Source organism: Procambarus clarkii, chromosome 7 (genome assembly GCF_040958095.1).
Source record: "Procambarus clarkii isolate CNS0578487 chromosome 7, FALCON_Pclarkii_2.0, whole genome shotgun sequence".
NCBI classification, from domain to species: Eukaryota; Metazoa; Arthropoda; class Malacostraca; order Decapoda; family Cambaridae; genus Procambarus; species Procambarus clarkii.
The window spans coordinates 52,314,817-52,337,858 of NC_091156.1; the positions used below are offsets into that span (position 1 = coordinate 52,314,817).

The following is a 23,042-nucleotide window of genomic DNA, read 5'->3' on the forward strand; positions in this document are numbered from 1 at the left end:
TAACACTATGAAAGAACTGAGCCTAGACTAGCCAAGTAGCAAGCCGGTATGCTAAATGATACACCACAGCATATAGTTAAAAGAGGTGTTACATTGTCTGCTATTCCAAGTCTTCCACGCCCCCCCCCCCCCCCAACGACGCCAACTGATGGTGACAGATCAGACACATGTTCTCCCAATTTAATCATATTTACTAGGGGAAAACTCAAGCCCATATAAAATCACTCACTTGCATACACTCAAAAGTGTTATTTAACACACAGAACTCTTCCCCTATGAAAGAACTGAACCTAGGTTAGCTAAATAGCAAGCAGGGATGCTAACCGATAAACAACAGCATATCGTTTAAAGGCCTGTCTGACAGGCGCTGAAGGGCGTTCCACGTCTTCCAAGACCCAAACGAAGCCAGCTGATGGTGACAGATCAGACACATGTCCTCCCACTTTTAATTATATTTACTAGGGGAAAACTCGAGCCCATATATATTCACAGAATTGCATACACTCACAAGGATATTTAACATAAACACACAACATGTGAGATAACATAGTAGCCTGATGATTAAATGCTACCTCAGAACACGGAAAATATTTACTGAACAAAAAATGTACCACATACGGGCTATTCATTCCCGTGCCACCTCTTGGGTTGCTTAATCTTTTTCAATCATTCAATCAACACACACAGAACTCTTCCCCTATGAAAGAACTGAACCTGGGCTTGCCAAGTAGCAAGCTGGTATGCTAGCCGATACACCACAGCAGATCATTAAAAGTGCCGTCACACGGGTGGCTATTCCACGTCTTAAAATAGGATGAAATATTTTAAGTTTACTTTCAAACATTGAAAATGTAACAGCCTACCCGACACGCCTACCCGACACACATAATGCTAAACCATAATTTTGATATTTTGTTTTTTTTTTATTAAAAAAATATTTTTTTTTTCTAAAACTTAATTTTCAATGATTTGCAACATTACTCCTTTACAACCCATCTTCATTTGCATCTTTATTATCATGCACAATTCATTCATTTACATAGGTTGGTGGCTAGAGCCGTGCGCCACATATGCAACATGTTCACTTGCTGGTACCAGCTGCATGCAATGTTGCACAGACCCTGTGCCTGGTTCTAGTCACCATTTTCCTTAATACGCCTTACCCTCCGTCCTCATGCCCAGCGCCTCACCCACCGTCCTCATGCCCAGCACCTCACCCACTGTCCTCATGCCCAGCGCCTCACCCACGGCCCTTATGCCCAGCGCCTCACCCACCGTTCTCATGGCCAACACCTCACCCACTGTCCTCATGCCCAGCGCCTCACCCACCATCCTCATGGCCAACACCTCACCCACTGTCCTCATGCCCAGCGCCTCACCCACCGTCCTCATGCCCAGCGCCTCACCCACCATCCTCATGGCCAACACCTCACCCACCGTCCTCATGCCCAGCGCCTCACCCACCGTTCTCATGGCCAACACCTCACCCACTGTCCTCATGCCAAGCGCCTCACCCACGGCCCTCATGCCCAGAACCTCAGCCACAGCCATAATGACAAGTGCTTCACCCTCGGCACTTATTCCCAGCGCCTCGGACACCACCTTCATGCCCCGTGCCTCACCCATGGCCCTTATGCCCCGTGCCTCATCGACCGACCTCATGCCCAACACCGTACCCACTGAACTTATGCCCAGCATCTTACCCACCGCCCTTATGTCAAGTGCCTCACCAATGGCCCTCATGCCCCGTGCCTCACCAATGGCCCTCATGCCCCATGCCTCACCGGCCTCATGCCCACCACCTTACCCACCGCCCTTATGTCCAGTGCCTCACCCATGGCCCTCATGAACCGTGCCTCACCGACCGACCTCATGCCCCGTGCCTCACTGACCGGCCTCATGCCCAGCACCTTACCCACTGAACTTATGCCCAGCACCTTACCCACCGCCCTTATGCCCAGTGCCTCACCCATGGCAATTATTCCCAGTGACTCACTTATGGCCCTTATGCCCAGTGCCTCACCCATGGCCCTGATGTCCAGCACTTTACTCACCGCCCTTATGCCCATAGTGCCTAACCCCTGGGCGTCATGCCCAGTGCCTCACCCATGGCCCTTATGCCCAGCACCTTACCCACCGCCCTTATGCCCAGTGCCTCACCCATGGTCCTCATGCCCAGTGCCTCATCCATGGCCCTTATGCCCAGTGCCTCACCCATGGCCCTCATGCCCAGCACCTTACCCACTGAACTTATGCCCAGCACCTTACCCGACTGCCCTCATGCCCAGTGCCTAACCCACTGAACTTATGCCCGTGCTCAGCACCTTACCCATCGCCCTTATGCCCAGTGCCTAACCCATGGCCCTCATGCCCAGTGCCTAACCCATGGCCCTCAAGCCCAGTGCCTCACCCATGGCCCTCATGCCCAGCACCTTACCCACCGCCCTTATGCCCAGCACCTTACCCGACTGCACTTATGCCCACTGCCTAACCCATGGCCTTCATGCCTAGTGCCTCACCAACCTCCCAATCGACCTAATGGATCAATGGACACTATTGCTCTCTAGGGTGGAATATTGTTGGCCTCTAACAGCCCAATTCAGAGTCGGAAAAATTGTTGACCTCGAGCGTGCAAAGATCCTTTTGCCGCTTGAATCCACTCTATAAGTCATCTTAATTATTGGGACCGATTAAAATTTGTTAATCTGTATTCTCTAGAGGGCAAGCAAGAGAGATACATGATAATATACACGTGGAAGATATTAGAAGGACCGGAGACCAGAAGGCATGGCAGAACGTGCAGAATACCCTCGTTGAAAAGCAGTGGTGCAATAGGTACGTTGAGTGAGAACTTTATCTACATTAGAGGGCCGAGACTCTTCAACAATAATGCTACACTTAGGGGGCATAACTGGCCGGCCTCACAAGTGTTCAAGAGATAACTCCACGAACAACTCCAAAGGATACCTGATCAACCAGGCTGTGATTCATATATCAGGCAGCGATTAGCCGCATCCAACTGCTTGGTTGACCAGTCGACAAACCGGGAAGCCTGGTCGAAGACCGGGCCGCATGGCTGTTGACCTCTTACGTGGTCGGAAACTCACGTCCCGTCTTCCGTTGGAGTGGACTCCCCAGGCAGAGACAGCATTCACCGACATAAAACACAAGCTGGCGGAATTCACCTTGCTCGCACACCCAGTGTCTGACGCTCCCACCAATCTATCTACCGACGCTTCAAACACAGCAATTGGTGCTGTACTACAACAGCTCGTTGAAGGAGAATGGCGCCCAATTGCATTCTTTTCAGCGCGCCTGTCACCCACTGAAGAGAAGTACAGCACTTTTGATAGGGAACTGCTCGCCATCTACTCAGCCATACAACATTTCCGGCACTTTCTCGAGGGGCGGAACTTCCACATCCTCACAGACCACAAACCTCTCACTTATGCGCTGGCGGCCAAGGGTGATGCTCACTCTCCTCGAGTAGCCAACCACCTGGGATTTATTTCCCAATTTACCTCGGATATCCGCCATGTCAAAGGAACTAATAATGTCATAGCCGATGCACTGTCTCGACCCACCATAAACCACGTCGTGACAAACCCAGCTCAGGTGGACTATTGTGTAATCAGTAAGGCCCAACGGGAAGACAATGATCTGCAGCGATTACGAACATCTGACACAGCTCTCTGGTTCATCGAGATTCCCATGGAAGGTGGCGGAAGTATAATCTGTGACACCTCACGGACGGGAGCACTTAGGCCCTACATTCCTGCCCAGTTTCGCTGGAAAACGTTCTCAGTATTTCACTCCCTAGCACACCCAGGAGTACGTGCTTCCCAGAAACTACTAACGGAGCGTGTTGTATGGCCAGGAATCAATGCCGATGTTCGACGATGGACTCGCTCATGTCTCCAGTGCCAGCGAGCGAAAACACATCGTCACACAAAGAGCCCTCTTCAACAGTTTCCGTTACCTTCTGACCGTTTCGAGGTGGTGCATGTAGACATCGTTGGACCATTACCGTCGGCAAGAGGATATTCTTATCTACTCACCTGCATCGATCGATTCTCCAGATGGCCGGAAGTAATCCCATTAATCAACATCTCAGCTGAGTCAGTGGTCCAGGCTTTCCTCTTTGGATGGGTCGCCCGTTTTGGCAGCCCCTCTGTCATCATCACCGACCAAGGACGACAGTTCGAATCATATCTATGGAAGGAACTTATGGAATTCCTCGGCACCACACATAACCGAACCACAGCATACCACCCTGAGTCGAACGGAATGGTAGAACGCTTTCATAGACAACTAAAAGCTGCCCTAAGAGCTCAAGCACGCCCTGATGATTGAATCGACAACCTTCCATTAGTCTTGCTTGGCATCCGTTCGGCCACGAAGGAGGGCAGTGGATTCTCGGCAGCAGACTTAGTATACGGATCTTGCCTGCGGCTTCCGGGCGAATTCTTAACCCCAACGCCACTTATCACACCCCCAGACCCCACTTTTGTCCAGAAATTACGGGCGGCCATGACAAACATTCGGCCTACACCACCACGCCAACCGACAACTCGTGCTACATATGTGCCTCATGAGCTCCACACAACTGAACACGTGTTTGTAAGAGTCGACGCTGTTCGACGCCCTCTACAGTCACCTTACGAAGGACCATTTAAAGTGGTTTCTCGAACACCGAAGTTCTTCACCATTGAACGCCGAGGACAGCGGGTAAACATCTCCATCGATCGCCTTAAACCAGCACACTGTGACGCTGCCCCAGACATCCCTCCAGAGACACATCCGCCGACTTCGCAGTTCACTTTTCGACCACAGTTACCAGCAGCACCGCCACCTACGACAACGGACGATCCTGTACGACCTCCCACCCTACAACCCCAGTTACCAGCCGCACCACAACCTGATCCTACGACGACGGACGATCCTGTGCGACCTTCCACCCTACGACCCCAGTTAGATGACATCAGCGAAGAGGAGGAAGTTAACTTTGATGGTTATGTAACGCGAGCAGGGCGTACAATTCACCGACCAGCTAAGTTCCTTTATCAGGTATTTTTCCTTTCATCCCCTGGGAGGGGGAGTTCTGTAGCGAGTAGATTATCCCAATAATATACTCGCTCCAAATGCATTGTTAATATTCCTGTCAACCTTTGGAGATGAATGAGGTGAGGCGTTGCCCGGGCAACACGGTGAGGTGTTGCCCGAGCATATAAGCAGCGGAGTAGCGAACATTGGCTAGTCTACTTTCAAGTGTGGTCTAGAGCAGACACTTGCGAGATACTGTACCGACGCTCAGTGCGCTCAACTCACACCAAAGTATCACCTGTGTACTTCTGTATATTCGACCAAATATATATATAGTATCTTAGTGTCTGTGTTTATTGTTACCATACTTTACGTAACAATAGAACTGTTACACTACTGAGCGCTACTATAAAAACATATGTATCTTCACTTGAGCTATAAATATGTCAATTGTAATGTATTTAAAATGAAGCTCTTATTTCTATCTTGCTTAAGACATATAAAACATTTGTGTTTATTAACGAATTTACGTGAAATAAACATTGATCTGAGAGAGAGTTGCTCTGTCGTTCAGTCTGTACGGGGTCGGAGCGCCATAATTTTTAAAATGCATGTATCTTCATTAAAACTTTAAATATGTCTATGGTAAAATGTTTAAAGTGAAGCTTATATGTCTGCCTTTCTTGAGACATATAAAACATATATGTTTATTAACGAATTCACGTGAAATAAACATTGTTCTGAGAGAGAGAGTTGCTCGGTCGATCAATCTGTCCGGGGTCGGAGCTCGGCTATTATAAAAGTACACGTATCTTTGCTTTAAATCTAAATATGCCCATGGTAAGGTATTTAGAATGAAGCTTATAATTATATCTATCTTGTGACATAAAACTCTTACGTTTATTAAGGAATCTGCGTGAAATAGGCATGGTTCTGAGATTTCCTGCCCGAAACGCTTCGCGTACTAGTGGCTTTACAAGACTGTAATTACCATATTATGTATCCTCACATTCCCAATGTACCTTCTTGTATATGCATAAATAAATAAATAAATGAATGCTGCGGTTTTCGAGCTCGACGAGCGATGAAAACTGCCCCTTTTTTAAGACTACAAATATCATCAGTTTTACTTAAAATATTTGTCTGGTAGAAGTTTTACATATAGATCGCGTTTTTGTCTTTCTTCTGACTAATAAATAATTTTGGTTTAATAAGTCATCAAGATGTTTTCAACAATATTCTTTCGGCGTTCGTCTTTTCCAACATGGGCGACCCTTTTGGAAACGCGATACTTGGGTTAACCCATCCCATAGTTGGGCCAGTTTCCATTATGGTTCGGAACAACACTACCCTCATCTACTCTAACCCCAACCCACATACACTAAATGATGTTGTTAATAATGAACTAAAAAAAGTCCACTTATGGATGTCAACCAATAAACTAACACTTAACATAGAAAAGACCTACTACATTTTATTTGGAAGCAAATCTACAAATGCAATTCAGCTTCAGATAGATAATGTAAACATTAGCAATAAAAATGATGGAAAATTTCTTGGCCTATTCCTAGACAAGAGACTCAACTTCAGTACCCACATACAATACATAACTAAGAAAGTCTCTAAAACAGTTGGGATACTCTCCAAAATCAGATATTATGTACCTAACTCTGCTCTCATCTCTCTATATTGTGCACTAATCTATCCCTATCTTAATTATGGTATCTGTGCATGGGGTTCAACCACTGCAAAACACCTCAAGTCCATCATCATCGAGCAAAAATCTGCTATCAAAATAATAACAAATTCTACTTTCAGACAACACTCAGCCCCCTTGTTTAACTCCCTCAACATGCTAAACATAATCTCACTCCACAAATTTTCTTGTGTCAATTACATTTACAAAACCCTGTTCTTAAACCCAAATCCTGCTCTGAAACTTTCCTTGGACAGATGTAATAGGACCCATTATCACCACACCAGAAATAAATATTTCTTTGATATCCCCAGAGTCAAACATAATCTGTGTAAACACTCTATGCAAATAAACGGACCCAGTCTATGGAACTCACTCCCTAATGAATTGAAAAGCTGTCCAACTTTTGCGTCATTCAAAAACAAAACTAAAAAGTACCTAATCTCATCTGCATAGTTTTTTTTACCTTGTTGCTTTAAAATTGCACTGTATCTATTGCTACCCAATCTCCCTATCTTTATGTACCCAATCCGAACATCTTTACAATCGTGATCATTGCTGTCTTCTTATATGTGCTATCAATCTGCTGTATGGTGTCTGTTAATCTTGTTTAAATTACCAATCAAGTTGACAATGTAATCAACCAGAGCTTTAATAAACCATAATATACTTACTATTCTCTCTCATCTCATTTTTTTTTCTTGCAATGTATCTGTTATCATTTTATTCATTCTGCTAGAATTTACCTACTTAAAATTATCTGTTTGATTACCTGGTTGATACCTGGTTGATGGGGTTCTGGGAGTTCTTCTACTCCCCAAGCCCGGCCCGAGGCCAGGCTCGACTTGTGAGAGTTTGGTCCACCAGGCTGTTGCTTGGAGCGGCCCGCAGGCCCACATACCCACCACAGCCCGGTTGGTCCGGCACTCCTTGGAGGAATAAATCTAGTTTCCTCTTGAAAATGTCCACGGTTGTTCCGGCAATATTTCTTATGCTTGCTGGGAGGACGTTGAACAACCGCGGACCTCTGATGTTTATACAGTGTTCTCTGATTGTGCCTATGGCACCTCTGCTCTTCATTGGTTCTATTCTACATTTTCTTCCATGTAAAGAAGATGTAAAGAAACAGACGAATCCCCCCGCAGATCTACCACACCTCAGTCAAAAAACCGAGGACCAAACAAAGGGTGGAAAGATGGCGGGAAACATCAGTCGGCTGCTTCTCGCTGGGGAATGCTAGGGTAGAGGGAAACAGCACCGATTAAGGACCTGCCCGAAACCCTGCGCGTACTAGTGGCTTTACAAGATTGCAAATACTATGCTATATATCCTCTCTAACCCAATGTACCTTCTTGTATATAAATAAATAAATATATATATATATATATATACATTGACTTCCATTCACTATGTAGTTATATATTTTTCAAGTATTTAAAATGGGTTATGAATATACACACATTGGTACATTATTGCAAAGGTATAATACTATATATATATATATATATATATATATATATATATATATATATATATATATATATATATATATATATATATATATATATATATATATATATATATATATAAATTATATATATATATATAAATTGTTGCAAGTCGAGCAACAAATATTTTACATTGAACAACAAATGGGATTGGAAAAGCAGTATTGCCACCTCTGCTATACAGAAAAAAATAGACCCCAGACACACCCTGTGGGTAGTAATGGACCCCCATACCGACACTATGAGAGGTAGTGGACCCCATAATAACACTATGAGCGGCAGTGGACACTATACAAACACTATGGGCGGTAGTGGACACTATGCAAACACTATGGGCGGTAGTTGACTTCATAGCGACCCTGTGGGCGGTAGTGGACCCCCCTGCCGACCCTGTGGGCGGCAGTGGACCCCCTACCGACCCTGTGGGCGGCAGTGGACCCCCTACCATTCCAACCCTGTGGGCGGTAGTGGACCCCTACTGATCCTGTGGACGGTAGTGGACGCCCTACTGACCCTGTGGGCGGTAGTGGACCCTCTACCGACCCTGTGGCCCCCATATCGACCCTGTGGACGGTAGTGGACCACCTACCGACCCTATGGGCGGCAGTGGACCCCCCTACCAACCCTGTGGGCAGCAGTGGATCTCCTACCAACCCTGTGGGCGGTCGTGGACCCCATACCGACCCTGTGGGTGGCAGTGGACCCCATACCGACCCTGTGGGTGGCAGTGGACCCCCTACCGACCCTGTGGGCGGTAGTGAACCCCCTACCGACCCTGTGGGCGGCAGTTGACCCCCTACCAACCCTGTGGGCGGTAGTGGACCCCCTACCGACCCTGTGGGCGGCAGTGGACCCTATATACTAATCCTGTGGGCGATACTGGACCCTATACTCATCCTGTGGGTGGCAATGGACGCCATACACATCCAGTGGGTGTTATTGGACCCCATATTTATTCTGTGGGTGGTTGGAACCCCATTCCCATCCTGTGGGTGATAGTGGACGCCATACTCATCCTGTGGATGGTATTAAACCCCATACCCATCCTGTGGGTGGTTGTGAGCCCCATACCCATGCTGTGGGTGGTAGTGGACGCCATACACATCCAGTGGATGGTATTGGACCCCATACCCTTCCTGTGGGTGGAAGTGATCCCCATACCCATCCTGTGGGTGGATGTGACCCCCATACCCATCCTGCGGGTGGTATTGGACCCTTTACCCACCTAACAGGTGGTATTGGACCCTATACCCATCCAATATGTGATATAGTAGTCACCATACCATGCTGTTTGCAGTAGTTTACTCCATAAACATTCCAACGTAACATCGTTTTCTGTTAGCGTTCCTACAAAACATTCTTTAAAGATTTTTAAAGCACAAACTATGGTATAAAATATTGATTGGTGAAGCACTGTTATTCTATGTAATAATTTATAGTGCTTATTATAATTTACTAAGAACAACTAATATTTCTCAAAACAAAACTAAGAGCCTTCAATAGGATATAGCTGATCTGTAATATTATAAGAGCATGGACAATAGAAGGTAAATTTCACAACCCTGTTGTAATCCACAAGTTAGTAGGAATTATTAGCTAGAGGATCATTACTACAACACTTAACGAATGATGATTGAAAGTACATGTAAGTAGACAGACTATGGATCACATATCTAAGAAAGGTCAATGGATTAAGACCGAAGCTGTTTAGCCAAATTAATAATTCCTGGAAAGAGGAATTATTCTTCGTCAGGCTTCTAGGAACAAGATTACCGCTCTAGGGATAAGGTTAATCGGATTATACCTTCCTTGAGAGGCGTGGTGAAATGTTTGAGGCCATGGCTGACTGGAGGGAGTCTGATTGTGGAAGTTGAACGAGCAAGTCCTTTTGGATCCCCGTTTGTGGCAGCAGCGAAGTGTAGCAGACAGCTATGCGAGAGCCTGTTGTGATCTTAGTGACCAAGTTAAGTCTGCAGTATGTGAGTATTGAATGAAAGACTAACCGGGTGTGGAGCGTTGTAGTAATCATTCCGTATTAGGGACTTAGGCGGAAGTTACGAGTGTGGGTGGTGATCGCAGAGGTCAAGTGGTCTATGGCTATTGGAAGTGTATTGACCTAATAGAGTATGTTAATTAATATAGTATTATTTGTCAGAGTCTATTCTTTGTAATTAAAAGACAAAACCCGACGGCCTTTAAATACCTTCCATATGTCCACTCATTGTGTTCCAGTACAAACCTAGTGGTACGCCTCAAGGGTCTGGTGGGTGTAGGAGTACACGGTGGTAGTAACGGTTGCTGAGGCAAGGTGTTATGTGTTGTGTAATCGCTGTGTTCGGAATGAACCGGGGTTCAGGTTCACAACATATTTGGTGGCAGCGCAAACAGGTTTGGAACACTTTGAGAGATGAAGGAAGTGTGTTACCGGTTTAGTTGGTGAGGGAATGTTCGGGAATTGGTAGACGTCGGGTTGTGTTCAGGACGGTGGATATTGGAGTGAGGAAGGGAAGGTGCGTGGGCCAGGGAGTGGCCATAGTGGGGTGTAGGGCCAAGGTGTGTGGCCAAGTGGAGTGGCCACGTTGTGCGGCAGGGAAAGGTCCCCTAAGGGGTGGAAACAGTAGTGTGGGGAACTGATAAGTGACGTTGTTAATGGTGGCTTAAAATTATAAGTGATTCTAGTGAGATTAAGGGAATAAGGCCAAGTAAGGTTACTGTACGGCAAAGCGTCAAGCTGGTTCATAAACGAGCACATAAGGGGCGAGTAGCCATGACGGGTACGGGTAGTAATAGGGGCGCCAGTGGCCAGGCCACGAGTAATGTCGGTCAGGGTGAGAGTGGTGATAACACGGCGGCGTTGCTTACGGCGCAGGCGGCAGCGTCAGAGACAATTGGGCAGGTTGCACAGTGGTTGAAAAATGTGTTGAGCACGCATGAGACGACTAATGCAGGACCTAAGGTATATGGAGACATACCCACGTTTTGGGGCGCCAAACGGGATTCGAAAGGTCAGTTACTGACGGATATTAGAACATTTTTCTTTGCTCTAGAGAAGGCGACTAGTGTGGGGTCATGGTCGGATCAGGCAAAGATTGCATTGGCATATTCCAAGGTGAAAGGGGAAGCAAAGACCCTGCTCAACTCTGCGGAAATTAGAGAAATAAATAGTTATAGCGAGTTTAAGCAGGAACTGATAGATCATTACGATGTGCAGCACGATGCAGTAGAACTAAAGGCTCAGTTAGCTGCACTTAAACGAGAACCAGGGGAACAATTAAGGGCGTTTGGCCATAGAATAAGACTCTTGGGTGATGTGATTGAGCGGACGGAAACGCAGTTCACGGGGGTAGTAAGAGATTCTATGCAACGGAGTGTTTTTTTCGGTGCATTACCGCGGGAAAGTGCGTTACACAGCAGGGAAGCTAAGTCTTTTAAGGAAGCGGTGAAACATGCAGTGTTTTGGGCGGAGAATAGCCCGACACATAAACTGACAGAGGATGACATTTTCAAGGAAGTGTCCCCTAAGGAACAGGCAAATCTAGCAGACACGCAAGAGAGACAGGCTCAGCTCTGGGCCCCAGTAGCTCAGCCAGTGGAGGATGGACCCGCGGCGGGGGTCACACATTCCAAGGGCAAGGGGCGAGGTGCTCCTCGACGTAACAATAATAAGGGCTGGGAGCCAAGGGTGTTCCAGGGACACAATACGAGTGGGGTGTCGTGGGGACCCCATCAGGGTACTCGTGGGCAGCGAGGAGGCTATAATCAAGGGGCACGTGGAGGCAGGTTCACTCCAGCTCCACCACGATACACGCCTGCTCAGGGAGCAACAGGAATGTACCACCAGAACCAGGGTACCGGTAGAGGGTATCCCCGGGGAACGGGGTACACTGCAGGTAAACACGAGCCAGAACGACCTAAGCAGACCAAAGTGTGTAAGCTGTGTGGTGACGGTAGTCACTTGGCCTGGCAGTGTAAGCTTTTTGTTCCGCCTAATTACCCAGTGTGTACAGTAGGGGGTGGCGGACAGTGGTTGTGTACCGTCGGGTCGGGTCATCCCATAAAGGTGCATTTACGGTTAAAGGGCACTATCTATACAGCTTTGGTGGACACCGGTGCTTCCGTGTCCATCATGAGTCGTAGCGTGTTAGGATCAGACGTCAGGCTGATACCTAACAACAGGAGATTAACGGCGGTGGGGGATAATGCGTTGCGGGTGTTGGGAGAGACAACTGTGGATTTCCAGCTAGAAGATAGATGGTTTAAACATAGTTTTGTAGTAATACAGGATATAGGGCTGAAACATACCAACATTATCCTGGGAATTGATTTCCTCGAAAAATACTCATGTACCATAGCGTTCAGCGCAAGGGGGAATAAATTGGTATGTGGAGGTCAAGCGGTAGACGTTAACAAGGTGAGGAGTAGAGAAGGAGTAGCAGTAGTGAGGGGTAACTGTGGTAACTCGGCTGGGGACCAGAATATACAGTGGGCAGTCACGGTACCCAAGGATGTCACCATTCCGGGAGAAGCATCCTTAGTGATTAAAATGGCATGTAAAGCCAAGGGAGTAGACGTTGTGCAAATTGAGCCATTAGATAATCCAGCAGGGTTGGTGATAATGGAGACTATTGAAGACATAAATGAAGGGGTAATTCGGTTGAGGGTTTTTAATCCCTCTCGGTGGCCAGTCACCTTGAGTAAGCATGCACAGGTAGCGTGGGCGCACCCTGTGGAGGAGATTATTGCAGCCATGTCAGTAAGTCAGAGTGAGGGCGATGAGGATAGAATGGATAAATTAATGGGAATAGTGGATAGGATGTCCATGGAAAGGGAGGTTAAGGAAGCCTTAAGGGGCTTAGTCAGGGAGTTCCCGGATGTTTTTGCGTTGAGAGGGGAACCCCCAGGGTGCATTACTCAAGGAGCACATAGAATTGACGTAGAGGGCGCACATCCAGTATATACGAGGGCATATAGCATACCAGTGGCACACCAGAGGGAGGTGAAAGAGGAGATAAGCCAGCTAAGGGAGCATGATATCATTGAACCATCCAGTTCACCGTGGCACAGCCCTCTCGTAGTAGTCAGGAAAAAGAATGGGGGAGTGAGGTTATGCGTTGATTTCCGCAGAATAAACAAGCTGACGAAAGACGAAGCGTACCCATTACCTAACATACAGGACACATTGACACACTTGAAGGGTACACAATATTTTACCACATTAGACCTACTCAGTGGGTATCACCAGATACCGCTGGAGGAAGAGTCGAGGGAAATCACAGCGTTTAGTGCGTGCAACAACGAGCTCTGGCAATATAAACCACTTCCAACGAGCTCTGGCAATATAAACCACTTCCTTGTTTAGTGCGTGCAACAACGAGCTCTGGCAATATAAACCACTTCCAAGGAGCTCTGGCAATATAAACCACTTCCAACGACCTCTGGCAATATAAACCACTTCCAACGAGCTCTGGCAATATAAACCACTTCCAACGAGCTCTGGCAATATAAACCACTTCCAACGACCTCTGGCAATATAAACCACTTCCAACGACCTCTGGCAATATAAACCACTTCCAACGAGCTCTGGCAATATAAACCACTTCCTTTCGGGTTGAAGTCAGCACCTGCTGTGTTCAGTAGGCTAATGATGAGTGTATTATCGGGGTTGATAGGTCCCACAGCGTTGCTGTACCTCGATGACGTAATCGTGCTGGGAAAGTCATTAGAGGAGCACATGCATAATTTGAGGAAACTCTTGCTAAGGTTGAGGTCACACAACCTCAAAGTGAATTTCGAAAAATGCAGTTTTTTTGGAGAATCGGTAACATTCCTGGGTCATACAGTGGGCCGGATGGGTATCAGTCCATTGCCAGATAAAACCAGGGATATTCAAGAGTTCCCAGTTCCACAGAACAAGAAAGAGTGCAAATCTTTCCTGGGGTTGGTTAGCTATTATCGGCGATTTATTAAAGATTTTTCAAAAATTGCAAGACCATTACATCAGAACAGTGGACTTGCAGAGTTCGTGTGGGGGAAGGAACAACAGCAGGCGTTCCAGGTACTGAGGGCTGCTGTCAGCTCTCGCAGTATCTTGGCGCACCCAGATTTTAGCAAACCGTTTCTGGTGTATGCGGATGCTTCTGGCGCAGCGATAGGTGGTGTGGTAGCTCAGGTGGATGAGCGAGGACGGGAGCGTCCCATTGCATTTTGTTCACGAGTACTATGTCCTGCAGAGAGGAACTATAGTACGATTGAGAGGGAAGCGCTAGCGATCACATTCATATTACAACGAAACCGGTACATCTTGCTTGGACATGAAATTTGGCTCAGAAGCGATCACAAACCCCTTAAGTATGTGTTCGAGTCCAAGGAGCCTTGTCAGCGGCTGGCACGGTGGGTTACCTCGCTCTCAGAGTTTAACATTACAAACTTTGAACATGTACCAGGGAAAAGCAATGTGGTCGCTGACGCGTTGTCAAGGTGTCACAATGTAGCAGTGGTGAGTGAAAGGGGGGAGGAAGATGTGTCGTGGAATGTGAGGGAGTTGATACGGAGTCAGGAAGGTCACCCCCTGTGGGGGGAGGTAAGGAAGTTTTTGAGGGGTCAGCGTGCGGAGTTGAGGAAGTCACTTCCAGCCCCAGTGGATGAGTTTGTGGTTGAAGATGAGGTGTTGTATCATCTTGGTAGGGTTTCGGGTATACGGTCTGAACCAGTATACCAGGCAGTCTTGATACCGGAGTTCCAGAGGACTGCAATGTATCTGTGTCATAACATCCCAGCAGCAGGCCATGGAGGGGAGTCCAAGACGTTGCAGAGGGCACGTCAAAGGTTCTATTGGCCATCCATGGGTAAAGATATCAAGGTCTACGTAGCCTCTTGTGACAGTTGTCTGAGGTACAAGGCACATAGGTTGGGGGCGGAACCTTTGCGTAGGTGGCCGGAGGTGAGTACTCCCTTCGAGAGAGTACACATAGATCTCATTGGGCCGCTACCACAAGCTCATTCAGGGGCGAGGTACATATTTGTAGCAGTGGATGCACTCACACGGTTCACTGTGGTGAGTGCACTCCGTTCTAAGTCGGCGGAGGATGTGACCCAGGCCATGGTGGAAAGTGTGTTAACCAGGTTTGGGGCTCCTCAACAAGTTGTGTCAGACCAAGGGTCAGAGTTTATCAATCAAGTATTTCAAAGCATCGCGAGTGTGTATCAATTCAAACATACTCCAGTGCTGGCATATCGACCATCGGCGAATGGTTTGGTTGAAAGACACAATGCTGAAGTAATCAGTATTCTGCGGCATTTGGCTGCAGATGATGTGCTTGCATGGGATCAGAGTTTGTCGATGGTGGAGTCGGCGCTCAACACGGCGTTCAATAGGTCGGTGGGAGAAACCCCGCATTTTTTGTTGCATGGGTTCGATCCCCGACTTCCGTTCACGACGTTCACAAGCAAGCAACCGCCATGCTATGCGTTAGACTTCAAAAGTGTTGTCTGTAGGCGAGCAACCAAGGCATTTGACTTGGTGAAACTACATTTAAGAAAGTCGACAGAGGTAGCAGAGGCATATTATAATGCGCGGAACAAGGTCCAAGCAAAGGTGATAAATGAAGGTGATAGGGTATTCGTGAAGCAGATGCACGCTCAGGCAGAAGGTAAGTTGGCACCCAAGTTTGTGGGGCCATGTCGGGTAATTAGCAAAAAGAATGCTGAAGTGAAGGTTAAGGTGCTAAACACAGGGCATGTGTTCTCCTGTCACCCAGACCGCGTCTATACACTGACCGGTCAGGCAAGTGAGGAGCCATACCCTACGGGGAGTGTGCCAGGGCAGAGCACACCAGCGGCTGAGAACATAGGTAGGGGTACGAGGAGTTGGCAATCAAGGGTAGATAACACAGAGCAGCCTTCGCAGGACCGAGGACAAGGTCCACAGGCGACGGTGACACATCGCTATCCGACCCGCTCTCGTGGGGTCATGAACACAGAAGGAGCATAGTATGTACTGTAGAGTAGTGCATGGCCATGGTAGTTTTTGTAGAGTGTGGGGTAGTGTGTAGAGTGTGGTGTGTAGTGGTGCATGGGCATGGTAGTTTTTGTAGAGTGTGGGGTAGTGTGTAGAGTGTGGTGTGTAGTGGTGCATGGGCATGGTAGTTTTTGTAGAGTGTGGGGTAGTGTGTAGAGTGTGGTGTGTAGTGGTGCATGGGCATGGTAGTTTTTGTAGAGTGTGGGGTAGTGTGTAGAGAGTGGTGTAGAGTAGCATGTGTAGTGGGTGGTGTAGTGTTGTGGCGTTTGGACGCCTGGTATGGAGTGTGGTGTTATAATGAGGTCATCAGTGGTTGGGTTGACCAGAGGTGATGGTGTGTCGGAGTGGGTAAGTCTTATGGATAAGATTATAATGTAGAATTTCAAAATTTCAGGTGTTGGTGGTTGCAGTGGACGAGCGAAGTAGATATGCTAATTTCTTATTAAGTTGTTACAGGAATCTCGCTAGAGGCGAGCCAGTGGCAGTATGATGTTTAGTAACATAAGTGTGAAATTATTTTAATGAGGTATTTATTGTGATAATGTATGTGTATGTATATACTGTATATTACCTCATCGGCACCATTACTGAGTGTTAGGCTTGAGAAGGTCCCCCGGGATCATGTCACAGAGCTTCAGGTAGAGTAGAAGGGAAGCTATGAGGCTACACTCAGTTATTCTAGAAAAAAAGGGGGGTGGAAGTGAAGCCAACGTGACGTTATAGGCGAAATTCGCCCCCTGACATCAAAGCAGGGATAAGGGCCAGCTGCAATGGTTTTGCAGCTGCGCTCAGGCTATATACGGGGAGAGAGTAAGGAGCCGAGGGGGTTATGTAATAATGGGATCGAGCCAGGGGGCTCCGAGGGAATATTTTGCAGGTACAGCGGTCGGGAAGGTGTGAATACAGGTGGACACACTCTGGGCGGATGGGCCTAGACCAGAGAGCTGTGAGGGATCTACAGCGTTCTGGGATTGGTGCCCTGGAACGAGACGTCAGAACAGACCCAAGGGAACATGACCCTGGGGTAGGAATCTCCGTTGCTCTGGAGGCCAGGATCACGTTAGCTCAGAGCAACGATGGGACATTGACAACATTCACCAGGCTGGACAGCCTGGGTTTTGTCTGGGTCATGGAGGATCTATGACCTAGCAACCATGGGACACGAAGACAAGAGAAGTGATGCTGCCAATTGTGGAGGAGGCCAGTGAAACATTGTGTGATCATTGTAAGCCCTTATGTCAACAGTACAGGGCAAGATGTTAAATTATAATTACTAAGGATGAAGAACCTTAGATATATATGTGTTGTGTATATATTAATGACTAGTGTCATTTCTGTTTAAGTGCCAGCATTCTGGTCCATGTAATTTTATGGTTATGTTTGTATGTAATTATATGTCAGCAGTTTAGGTATATGTGCATTGTTGGAGATGGGAAAATTATTACAGACTATTTTACCTGTGCTATGATGTGAATATAATGTATATGTTGGAGAAGTGTTGAGAGTTATGTCGGGGAAAATTTTAATTTATTTCATTGTGTGTATGATGAACTTATTGGATGATTTTTTAGTTGTACACATATGGTGGGTGCATCCTCCAGGTCCTTGCACTAATGGAACCATTGCAATGATGCATATGGGGACATATGCGTGTTTAAGGAGGGGAGTGGTGTTGTAATCCACAAGTTAGTAGGAATTATTAGCTAGAGGATCATTACTACAACACTTAACGAATGATGATTGAAAGTACATGTAAGTAGACAGACTATGGATCACATATCTAAGAAAGGTCAATGGATTAAGACCGAAGCTGTTTAGCCAAATTAATAATTCCTGGAAAGAGGAATTATTCTTCGTCAGGCTTCTAGGAACAAGATTACCGCTCTAGGGATAAGGTTAATCGGATTATACCTTCCTTGAGAGGCGTGGTGAAATGTTTGAGGCCATGGCTGACTGGAGGGAGTCTGATTGTGGAAGTTGAACGAGCAAGTCCTTTTGGATCCCCGTTTGTGGCAGCAGCGAAGTGTAGCAGACAGCTATGCGAGAGCCTGTTGTGATCTTAGTGACCAAGTTAAGTCTGCAGTATGTGAGTATTGAATGAAAGACTAACCGGGTGTGGAGCGTTGTAGTAATCATTCCGTATTAGGGACTTAGGCGGAAGTTACGAGTGTGGGTGGTGATCGCGGAGGTCAAGTGGTCTATGGCTATTGGAAGTGTATTGACCTAATAGAGTATGTTAATTAATATAGTATTATTTGTCAGAGTCTATTCTTTGTAATTAAAAGACAAAACCCGACGGCCTTTAAATACCTTCCATATGTCCACTCATTGTGTTCCAGTACAAACCTAGTGGTACGCCTCAAGGGTCTGGTGGGTGTAGGAGTACACGGTGGTAGTAACGGTTGCTGAGGCAAGGTGTTATGTGTTGTGTAATCGCTGTGTTCGGAATGAACCGGGGTTCAGGTTCACAACAACCCATGTGGGACCTGAAAACTACAATTTTCATTATAATTGAACCAATCACGACTATTCTGCTATCTACGTTGATGGACGGGTACTGTGAGACGTAAATTGGTACGTGAGGAAGAGTTTGAGCCTTGGTAAAAAAGGTAACTGGGAATATATCACATATGTACTAAATCACATTCAACATATTGACTTTAAGCATTAAGTCATATATGAGATGTCTTGTGTGAGAACGGGTTGGTTTAACACATCTCTAACCCTGTCTATGGAGGACAGAAGAAAATGTATATATGCTGGTTAGCATTGTAAATGTGTGGCCACGTCAGTGGTGGAAAATAATAATAATAAAAAAAAATTGCATCACCACCATCGATTTCATCACCACCAGCCATGGCATCACCGCCAGCCATGGCATCACCACCAGCCATGGCATCACCACCAGCCATGGCGTCACCACCAGCCATATTGGCATCACCGCCAGCCATGGTATCACCACCATCCATGGCATCACCACCAGCCATGGCGTCAACACCAGTCATGGCATCACCACCATCCATTGCGTCACTACCATCCATTGCATCACCACCAGCCATGGATACACTTCCAGCCATGGCGTCACCACCATGCATTGCATCACCACCAGCCATGGCATCACCACCAGCCATGGCATCACCACCAGCCATGGTATCACCACTATCCATTTCATCACCACCAGCCATGGCGTCACCACCAGACATTGAATTACCACCAGCCATTGCATCACCACGAGCCATGGCGTCACCACCAGTAATGGCATCACGACCTGCTATGGCCTCACGACCAGCCAAGGCGTCATCACCATCCATGTCGTCACCACCATCCATGTCGTCACCACCAGACATGTCGTCACCATTAGCCATGTCGTCACCACCAGACATGTAGCCACCACCAGCAATGGCGTCACCTCCGGCCATGACGTCACCACCAACTGTTGTGGAATGGGACTTTTAACTCAACTCTATTAATATTTAATTAAGAAATCGAAATACTCGAAGGACCACCCACTTTTGAGAAAAAAGGGAAAACAAATAAATGGATTATAAGACACTGTGGTACCAGTGCCTATGGATGTTAGATTATTTGGTAATTATTTGAAGAGCATGAATGGACTGTAATAATAATTAATTGAGAGTTTAAATCCTCAAACTTCAACACTGGGGGGTGTTACTAGAAATAATATATATCTAGGATAATGACTGGTGCTGGTTCGATACCAGTTGGTTAATTATATCAATACACATTATAGAATCAGAAATTAAATGTAGATTCAATATGATGATAATATAGTAAGATTATTAAGCCTATTAAATAAATTGTCAAATCATAGGAAATTATATATGAAACATTGCTACACACTGAGAAACAAAATATTAGATTTATGTAATTTCTCTTAGAATATTATATGTATAAGAAATGTAAATACATAATAGAAATAATATTAGCATCAGTCAAAGAAATCTACGAAAGAGAGACAGTAAGGCTTAGTTGTAAGAAGACTTCACTAAACCTGTTTCAATGTTCGAATACTCGTAGACGTGATCACATTGCCCAAATAATGGATGAAACACCAGTAGGGAATGTCGTGTGTAGAGGAAGAATTGCTCTGCTTGTCCTCACCAACACGCTGTAATCACAAAAATGTTATAGAATTTGACTTGGCTAGAGATTTATTCCACTATTCATGAAAACTTGAGAATAACGTGGAAAGAAACGAACATGAGTGTTTTGGTCGGTAAATGACATAACGACGAGCTACCTACAGTAATAATTTATGAGATAGTGCACTACACATAAAATATACATAACGTAGGCTTGGTGGCACATTTACAATCACCGATATCACGTCAATTAGTCCCTGACGTTCACTGCTGTTGAAGGTCAAATTCGGGGACGCGATTATCTTCTCAGAAACGAGAATATACAGTACGAAACACTGTACGACCACGTATTATATCTGCAATGGCTGCCGCTTGTAAATCTGTGTGTACTCGTGGCGGAGCCGTGTGCCGAAAAGCCACCTCCCCCATACCCAGAGGCCCGAACACGCATGCACAGAGACGCTCATAGCGATCTCGAGCTTAAACCAATTTGGTTTACTAGTAATTATTGAGGGAAATAAAGGAGTACGATTTAAACTATCGTCACCAGTAAATATGTTGAATAATAATACTTCTTCTCGCATGGCAATTGCGAGAAGAGGTATTCGCATAATTCACGAAGTGAATACTTCTTTCATAATGAACAATATTTTTAGAAAGAAAGGACAATTAATTGAACTCTATAAATCTCTAACATTCGTGGAAGACTTCATGTTTCAGTCTGCTATCGACGCTTGGTGTCAAGATGGCTGGGTAATTTCTATCTAAATCATGCCCGATTTAGCATATCATGCCTGATACACCAACGATTTTAATTCTACGTGTTAGTGTTATTAGTAAATGTTAATATAAGGAGTTGAGAGAAGATTCTTCACCACCAGCGATGGCCTCTCCACCCGCTATGGCCTCACCACCAGCCATGTTGTCATCACCATCCAAGGCGTCACCACCAGCTATGTCGTCACCAGGAACCATGGATTCACATTCAGCCTTAGCGTCACCACCAGCCATGGAGTCATCACCAGCCATAGCATCGTCACACCAGTCTCCGTGGAGTAGTAGTAAGACACTTACCTGGCCTTCCGCGAGCGCTTTGTCATGGATTCGTATCCTGGCCGGGGAGGATTTACTGGGCGCAAATCCTTATTGTAGCCTCTGTTTAACTCAACAGTAAAATGGGTACTTGGTTTTAAAAACGATTCTTCGTGAGGGACGTATTCCAGGGACCTGCCCGAAACGCTACGCGCACTAGTGGCTGTACAAGAATGTAACAACTCTTGTATATATCTATCATCATTATCATCACTACCAGCCATGGAGTCACCACAAGCCATGGCGTTATCACCAGCCATGGCGTCATCTCCAGTTACGGAGTCATCCCCAACCATGGCGTCACCTCCAGCCCTGGAGTCATCCCCAGCCATGGCGTCATCACCAGCCATGGCGTCACCTCCAGCCATGGCGTCATCACCAGCCATGGCGTCACCTCCAGCCTGGCGTCATCCCCAGCCATGGCGTCACCTCCAGCCATGGCGTCATCACCAGCCATGGCGTCACCTCCAGCCCTGGAGTCATCCCCAGCCATGGCGTCACCTCCAGCCATGGCGTTACCACAAACCTTTACATCACCATCAGCTATTGCGGCACCACCAGCCATGGCATCGTCACCACCAGCCAATGCATCGTCACCACCAGCCAATGCATCGTCACCACCAGCCATTGCATCGTCACCACCAGCCATGGCGTCACCACCAACAATGGCATCACCACAAGCCATGTCACCACCACCACCAGCCATTGCATCACCACCAGCCATGGCATCACCACAAGCCATGTCACCACCACCACCAGCCATTGCATCACCACCAGCCATGGCATCACCTCCAGCAATAGCATCACCACCAACAATGAAGTCACCATCAAACATGGCGACATCACCAGCCATTGTGTCTCCACCAGCAATGGAGTCATCACCTTCCATGGCATCATCACCAACAATGGCGTCACCACCAGCCATTGCGTCACCATTAGCTATTTCGTTACCACCAGCCATGGTGTCACCACCAGCCATGGTGTCACCACCAGCCAATGCGTCACCACCAGGTATGTAGTCATCACCAGCTATGGTGTCACCACCTGCCAATGCGTCACCACCAGGTATGGTGTCATCACCAGCTATGGTGTCACCACCTGCCAATGCGTCACCACCAGGTATGGTGTCATCACCAGCTATGGTGTCACCACCTGCCAATGCGTCACCACCAGGTATGGTGTCATCACCAGCTATGGTGTCACCACCAGCCAATGCATTATCACCAGGTATGGTGTCATCACCAGCTATGGTGTCACCACCTGCCAATGCGTCACCACCAGGTATGGTGTCATCACCAGCTATGGTGTCACCACCAGCCATTGCGTCACCACCAGGTATGGTGTCATCACCAGCTAAGGTGTCACCACCAGCCATTGCGTCACCACCAGGTATGGTGTTATCACCACCTGCCATTGCGTCACCACCAGGTATGGTGTTATCACCACCTGCCATTGCGTCACCACCAGGTATGGCGTCATTACCAGCCATGGCATCAACCACAAGCTATGGTATCGTCAACACCAGCCATGCAATCGTCACCACCAGCAATGGCATCGTCACCACCAACCATGATATCATCGCT

General features: G+C 46.8%; 2 protein-coding genes across 2 annotated transcripts; both read right to left on the reverse strand.

The window, feature by feature from the left end:
• Positions 1 to 2,762: 2,762 nt before the first annotated feature.
• Positions 2,763 to 21,396, reverse strand: LOC138358237 (circumsporozoite protein-like). Its single transcript, XM_069315923.1, has 3 exons — positions 21,279 to 21,396; positions 19,131 to 19,697; positions 2,763 to 2,878 (listed from the first exon to the last, which is right to left on the reverse strand). The coding sequence occupies exons 1-3, from the start codon at positions 21,394 to 21,396 to the stop codon at positions 2,763 to 2,765; spliced, it is 801 nt and encodes a 266-aa protein (XP_069172024.1).
• Positions 21,397 to 21,733: 337 nt separating this feature from the next.
• LOC138358238 (golgin subfamily A member 6-like protein 2) lies at positions 21,734 to 22,834 on the reverse strand. The gene has a single exon (XM_069315930.1). The coding sequence runs from the start codon at positions 22,832 to 22,834 to the stop codon at positions 21,734 to 21,736; it is 1,101 nt and encodes a 366-aa protein (XP_069172031.1).
• Positions 22,835 to 23,042: the final 208 nt, after the last annotated feature.